Consider the following 7,368-nt stretch of genomic DNA (forward strand, 5'->3'; position numbering starts at 1 on the left):
TAGAGTACTAGATGAAGTTGCAGGGGCTTGCGTTCCCAGGCCACATGCACATGTTACTTTTTTTTTGACCTGTAGAGCCTCCATGCAGGATCGAGACTTGGCCAAGGGGACTGCAGAGAGAAAGATGGGGCCCCTGTGCTATTTATTTTAAATGGGTTCTGTGTGTGTGCATAAGGAGTTCACAGAAGTGTGCACGTGTTGCAATGGCACCGGGTTGAGCGTGTGTGCCTGCTGACAGGCTGTGATAGTTTTTAGTACACACATCACCGGGGCAGGTGTGGCTGCTTTCCCAACCCTCATCGTCCTGTTCCCCCTCCCCTCCCCACACCTGTGTCCAGCTGGGATGCCTACACGCGCAGGAGCATTCGGGGCTCTTCACTCCCAGGCGTTTTAGCAGCCTCCAGCAGCCCCCAGTGTTTGCTGCTCTGTGAAGACGAGAGGGAAGATGCTCACTGTCCACTGCCCTCTGGCACCACCTGCTCTGTCTCCTGTGAGGCAGGATGTTGGAGGCCCCCAGAAACTGACTGCAGGCTCCACGTGCCACGGCCTGTGAGCAGTGACCTAGGCAGGGAAAAATCCCTTCCCTTGGACACATAGCCTTGGCCACCTCAATCGCAGTCCTCTTTTCAGCCTATTAGAACTGGCTGGAGAAACACCTACTTTTGGAACTTTTCCCGGTTTTCTAATTAATGGCTTCTTAGACTAGCTGCTGTTTCTAAGGCTTTCCTGAAGTCTGACAGAAACCTGCCTGCGCCCCAGAACTGTCAGGTTGGTATTGCTTGCCAGGGCCCCGTACAGAGTCCAGAGCATGCTATTTTTAATACGAAGTCATTTTTGTTTTACTGTATCCATATCCTCATAGAAAAAAACAGGAAAGTATAAAGGAGAAACCCACCATCCAGGAGTAACTGTCACCCTTTATGCTTTCACTGCGATTCTTTCTAGTTTTATTTATATACACACACTCCCCCACCTCCCCCCTTTGACAGTTGATTTCCATGGGCTTTTGATAATACTCTTTTCCCAGAAGTCCTGAGATTTTCCACATTATTTTTAAAACATTCTAAGAACATTGTTGTTCTTGTTCCTGTGCTTGCACTTAAGGATACACATACGCATCAGGCACCTAACTGCTTCCCATATAGGCTAAATCCTGTTTCCTAGATCAAAGTTTTTGTGGTGATATTTTAATTTAATCCAGTATTCATTCATTCACTCATTCTTTCTTTCTTTTAATTTTTTAAAATTTAATTTAATTTTTTTTTTTTTAATTTGACCAGAGAGGAGAGAGAAAGTAAGAAAGCAAGCTGCCAGGACTTGAACTGCAGTCGGCCATGTGGGAGTCCAGTATCCTTAACCACCATGCCACCTGCCAGCCCCTTTCTTTTTTAGAGAGAGATTTTTGCTATAGGGTGTGTGCACTCACCAGAAAGACAGAGACAGAGAGATAGAAAGTGAGAAATCACACCCCAGCGGGGATAGTTACATCATAATCCCTTCTTCTCCCACTCTTCTCTCAGGTTCTTGGGCATGCATACACATGCACCCGGCATGAGTTTTAAGCTGCCAGGTCCAGGACTCAAATCACAGTCGACCATGTGGGAGTCCATTGACGTAACTTATTATGCCATCTGTTGGTCCCAGTTTTATTTCTTTTAAAAAGATTCCTGGACATAAAGTTACTGGGTCAGAGAATATAAAAGTAGATAAGATAGCATTTATTTTGTGTGTTTCTATATTAGAGAAAATAGAATTGCCCTCCAGAAACCAGACACTTGTTTATGCTCTTTTCTGGCTTATGCATCCTCAGTGAAGGCAAACTTGATACTTGGTGAGTGAGGGAGTCTTCAAGATGTTAAGGTTCATGGCCTCTCGTGGGCCACAGCGCATACATGTGTGCAGTATTTTTGTGGTGCTAAAATTTCATACAACACACGTTCATATCTGTGAACTCATTAAGTATATGCTGAGAATCCATTTAAAATAACTTCCTCCTCACCATAATAAAAAAAGGTTGAGAAGCAATCTTTTAGCTGTTGGTGACTCCACGTATCTCTCTCCACCCTTGGCAACTTTAAAATGTTTTGGGATTTGGATTTTTGGGCTTAGAAGAATTTTTCTGATATAGCAGTTGACTTTAGGGACTGAAGAAAGGTGTGAATCCAGTGTACCTGGAGGTTACCATTGTTCGTGTTTTTATCTTGGTACAGGCTTGGGCTTCCCCACGTTTCTCTGTGTTCAGCCTTTTTCACATAATTGCTGTGTAACATTCTCAGTGTCAGTCTGTGCCAAGGACCACTTCAAAATATACCTTGCCTTATGGTGTCACGCTGGGGTTTCCCCTGTCCCTATGCCTGGAAATGCATTTGGGACCTCACAGGCGTCAGGTTTGGGCCCTAGGAGCCCAGGTACCTGCTGCTCTGGGACTTGGAATAATTGTCCCTTGTTTGTTTCAGGTGTGATCCCGTGGGCCCGTTTGCTGTCGGAGGAGAAGACCTGGACCCCTTTGGGTGAGTACTGCTGGGGAGGCGGCAGCAAGCAACATCACTTGCTCTCGTGGCTCTTTAGCCCCAGCTCATCTTCTAATTTTAGAGCTTTACACCAGACTCTTCCTTTGGGGTGAAGGAGGCAGTTGTGGCAGAACAACTGCGAAATCATTGCCACTTACTCTGCCCTGCCCTGCCCCGCCTAGAGCAGTGCTGGAGAGCTCTGCGTGCTGGTGAGGCCAAGCAAACCCCGCGTACAGGTTCTCAGTGGTTGCCCGAGTCTCCGCGCCCCTGGGGGAGGGCAGCAGCCTTCCCTTGGATGGAAGGATTCCACAAGGATGTGTGGGGTGCAGGTTGACTAGCACATGGTGGGCCACAGACCTTAGGGCAGCCCACAGCTTTGCAGAGGTTACCTGACTTGATAAAGTGAGTCTCTGAGCCCCATGAGACTCTCTGGTTCTCATCATATATCCAGTAAGTCATTACAGCCCTAGCTGTGCACTGTCCTCTCGGAATGATTTAGGCTACATTTTAACCTCTGCTGCAAAGCGACACCAACTTTAGCACCTCATTTTTAGACAGTGAGAGAATCAGTTAAGCTTACAGTGTTGTAGCTTGAATAGTGACCTCATGTTTGGGGAATCTCAGTTCATTCATCCTAGTCTGAGCACATGAAGTCAGTCCACGAAACTCCATGAGAGAGAGATGCTGTGAAGAGCCAGACTCAGGCAGCCCATAGGCAGTCAGAAGTTGCCGCAAGGCCCTTAATGGATACGGCCAAAAACTAGCAGCACGCATTGTCTCAATACTGTTGTTAATTCCTCCACGTTAAGTGACCCCCTGTAGAGCTTGTGATGGTTTTGCATTGACCCTGGCAAACTCTGGCTCCTGATCCTCCTGATCTGGGTACAGGACTCCACAGTGATAAGAATGGAAGTGTGGACTCAGGAAGCCCTGTAGAACCTGAGTGCAGGCCCCTTGGTGGGAAAAGTGTGCTCCTTGCGTAGACTTTGTGTGCTTACTCTTTTCCACCGCCTGCTGGCCTTCAGGCAGCCGTCATGTATCTGCTTGGACCATCTAGAGTGGACATTCCTGCCCCTCCTAGTGCATAAGCAAAAAAAAAATCCTAGTGCATACGCACCCTCCTCACCTCTTCTCCAAGGGCATTCCCTGCCATCCCTGCTTACCCATCTTTCCTTCTTGCCTCAGGTGTCGGAGAGGTGGCATGATTGTGGATCCTCTGAGATCTGGCTTCCCAAGAGCACTTATTGACCCATCCTCAGGCCTCCCAAACCGACTTCCTCCAGGCGCTGTGCCCCCAGGAGCTCGCTTTGACCCCTTTGGACCCATTGGGACCAGCCCATCTGGGTAGGTGTTCATTCAGGTCTGCTGAGAAGTGGGGCCTGATGGCAGCTCAGCTTAGCATTGCAGCACAGAGGTGTCTGACACCAGGTGCAGAGTCACCACTGCCTGCCCTGCCACTGCCATGAGAGTGGGGCCTTCCAGGAGCTCTGTATCCCTTGGGCCTCCCTTACACAAGCTCTCTTCTGGGAGGATTCAGACAAGGAGGGAGAACTAACGCTTACTGAAAGTTAAGTGTACATTAGAAACTCACTGGGACTTCCATCAGCAATCTTGGATAGATAATACTATCCACATTCTACAGATACAGAAACTGAGGCCCTGAAAGATGAAATAGCTTAGCTAAGGTGGGAGAGTTGGGATTCAAACCCAGGCTTTCTAGCTCTAGAGTATATGCTCTTAAACTCCATAAACTACTGCATCATTTTGGAGGGCCAGCTCCCTCAGCACAGGGTCTTATCTGCCTGTGTACTTCCAGCCCCTCCATTGCTCCAACTCACAGCCCCTCTTTCCATTCCAGACCTAACCCAGATCATCTCCCTCCACCGGGCTACGATGACATGTACCTGTGAAGGCCTCAAGAATGTAACCTCCCAGCCCTCCCTCCACTCTCCTGGAGATGACACCGCTGGCCCCATCAGCAACCGTGTTCTTGCAGGCTGGGGGCAAGGGACTCTGCCCATGTGCTTGTGGGCCAGCCGGGATCGACTCCCCACCCCTTTTCAGAGCCGAGGCATCTGCTGCAGCTCTCCACCTGGCTGCATGTAGGTCCCAAAGAGAAATCAGTGTGTGTGTCTCACCACCAGCTTCTCCCCACTTCCCAGTGGAGACTCCGGCAACGTATATCCTCCACCCGATGCAGTCCCAGTTGCAGCGCTATAAGAACAGAACGCATTTTGGAAGTTATTATTAAGAACCAAATGTCAATACAAAATTCATGCTGCCGGTCTCCCACTTTTCTTTTTACCTTAATGAACAGCTCCTTCCAGTTATGAGACTAATTTAGAATTTGGGTCTTTGTTGGGGCTAAATGACTCTCATCCTACCTAGGGCCTAATCTTGCTTGTCAGACACCTTTTCATAAAATGCTGCCAACATCACTAAGATGTGTCCCAGTCTGGCTGCATGGATGGAAATGAGTGACTGGAAGTCCTATAAGTCACATGGGTGACTTTCATGGAGTGTTAACAATAAACACCAGCACTAATAACTAATAACCGTAGAAGACTGCAGAATCCTCCAGTTGTGCCTATTCTAGGCAGTCCTCAGTCCTCAGCCTGAGTAGAAGTAAGCTCCAAGCAGAAGAATAAATAGAGCAGACCCGATCTGCTCTGCTAATCTCAGTTTGCCAGTAACTTACTGAGTGACCCTAAGCCTTGTGCTACCCATGAAATCAGAGGTGCCTTCCCTGCCCTACAACATTCTGATGTATTTGTCTGTGTATGACAACCCTTCGGAACTGGGGCAAAAGGAAGAGTGAAGATTCGGGACTTCACATGGCACCTACCTAGAGGGTCTGGAACGAGAGCATGGGAACATGGGCCCCCTCTGAGTGTGGTGTTGAACTTCCGGAAGGGCAGGGATCCCTGGCCTTTGGATGCCTATGTCTGTGTCCAGCCCCTCCTAACTTTTCATGTTTTCTGGATCCTTTTCGACTCAAGGCCTGATAGCCATGGGCAATGATGAGCTCTGTGCTGGAGTGGGAAGTGCACCCTAAAGCACAAGGCTAAGAGGCAGGAGATCAGGGCTTTCGGCACACTCCACAGCTAGTGTTACCACCAGTGTGGGTCTTCCACTTCTCAGCTCCTTGCATTCCTTCCCCTAGACTAGGACACAGTATTCTCCTTTGGGCAGCAGGTACCATAGCTTTTCGGAGGTGTTCCTAGGGTGGTTGCTATAGCCTGGGATTGATTTGATTGCCTATCTGCTCAGCCCAAGGATGGGAGGGAATAACCAAACTGACACGTAGGCCCAGGGTCAGTGTCAGCTGGAGGAGCGGGTGGCCCCCTGGCTGCCGGTGGTCCCCACGTCAGGCACTGACTTAGTGAAGGGCCCAAAGGCAGGGAAGCCGACCTTGTTGAAGTCTGTAGAACATCTGTGGTCTGGAGGAAGACCTAGAGCTCAGGCAGAGGTGCAAAGGTGGCCGGTCATTAACCATGACCTTCCTTGAGGGCTCACAAGTAGATGGAATGTTAGCTTTTGTTTTGGAATTGGGCCATGTAACCAAAAGGACTTGGAGCAGTGTGCTCATAAAAACATCCTTTATTATAAAAGAAACCACTTAAAGGCACACCACACTAGGGGCCATCAGGCAAAGGGGGTAAGGCAGGCAACATGAAGGACCCTAATTGGAAGAAAAGATATGATTTAAATAATAGATTTGCCACTTAAGACTTTCTAGCAGCAAAGGTAAAAAAAGATAGTCATATACATAATTCTGTGGGTTTTTGCAAACAGAAAACTTAGTAATTCACTTGCAGCATTGGGCAGTTTTTGTGTTGGTCTCCTTGCCCCAAGGACACTGAGGAACACCATGTCTCAACTGCTACATGGGGGGAAGTGACTGGGCCTTCCTTTCCAGCCATGAGTAATCACCAAGCAATGGTGGGAATGTTTCAGGTGTATGTTTCATGAAACTCAAAAGATTGGAGCCTTAACAATAAACACCAGCACTAATAACCTGCTCTTTTTCTTTTTCTTTTCTTTTTTTTTAAATAACAACTTTATTGAGATATAATTCACATACCTATAACTTTATAGTTCAACCCTTCTAAAGTAGACAACTCAGTGGGTTTTAGTACATTCACAGTGTTGTGCAACCGTCACCATATCTAATTCCTGAATGTTTCACCGCCCCCCCCCAAAGAAACCTCATTTCCATTAGCAGTCACTCCCTGCTCCCCCCTCCCAGCCCCAGGCAACCACTAGTCTATCTTCTATCACTAAAGATATGCCTCTTCTGGATGGTTCTCATAAATGGAAGTGCTCAGTGTCTGGCCTTTTGTGCTGGCTCCTTTCACTTAGCATAATGTCTTCTGTATTGGTACTTCATTCCTTTTTGATGCCTGGACCCATTGTATGGTATATCACATGTTGTTTGTCCCCTTATCAGCTGGTAGACAGTTGGGTTGTTTCCACCTTTTGGCTGTTAGGAATAATGCTGCTTATTATTGAACAGTTCATGTACAAGCCTTTGTGAGGACAGATGTTTTCAGTTCACTTGAGTATACATCACAGAGTGGACTCGCTGGGGTCATGTGGTCACGTGTATAACTTTTTGAGGAATTGCTAGGCTTTTTGTAGCAGCTGCACCGTTTTACACCTTTTTTATCTTGGCTTATAGCCGTCCTAGTGAGTGTGAAGTACTATCTCATTGTGGTTTTGTCCTCTGTTTTATTAGAAAGGAGAATTTTGACCAAAGCCAAGCAAGGTAGAGACCAGAGCCAGTCACCCTGGGGAAGTGGATTGTGTCTTTGATAATTGCCACCTTGGAATGACTGTGGCTGTTGAGCCGTGGAGG

General features: G+C 47.7%; 1 protein-coding gene across 3 annotated transcripts in view; it reads left to right on the forward strand.

Annotated features, from left to right (window-relative positions):
- The window catches only part of PSMF1 (proteasome inhibitor subunit 1), a 48,751-nt gene extending 42,227 nt beyond the window's left edge, over positions 1 to 6,524 (forward strand). For all 3 annotated transcript variants that reach the window (XM_006162487.2, XM_006162488.2, XM_027765982.1), the window contains 3 exons: positions 2,457 to 2,510; positions 3,696 to 3,854; positions 4,369 to 6,524. In XM_006162487.2, coding sequence (XP_006162549.1) covers positions 2,457 to 2,510; positions 3,696 to 3,854; positions 4,369 to 4,420 — 265 coding nt within the window. In that variant the 3' untranslated portion in view covers positions 4,421 to 6,524. The remainder of the gene's footprint in view (positions 1 to 2,456; positions 2,511 to 3,695; positions 3,855 to 4,368) is intronic.
- The last annotated feature ends 844 nt before the right edge of the window (positions 6,525 to 7,368 follow it).

Source organism: Tupaia chinensis, unplaced genomic scaffold (assembly GCF_000334495.1).
Source record: "Tupaia chinensis unplaced genomic scaffold, TupChi_1.0 Scaffold140086_1, whole genome shotgun sequence".
Taxonomy (NCBI): Eukaryota; Metazoa; Chordata; class Mammalia; order Scandentia; family Tupaiidae; genus Tupaia; species Tupaia belangeri.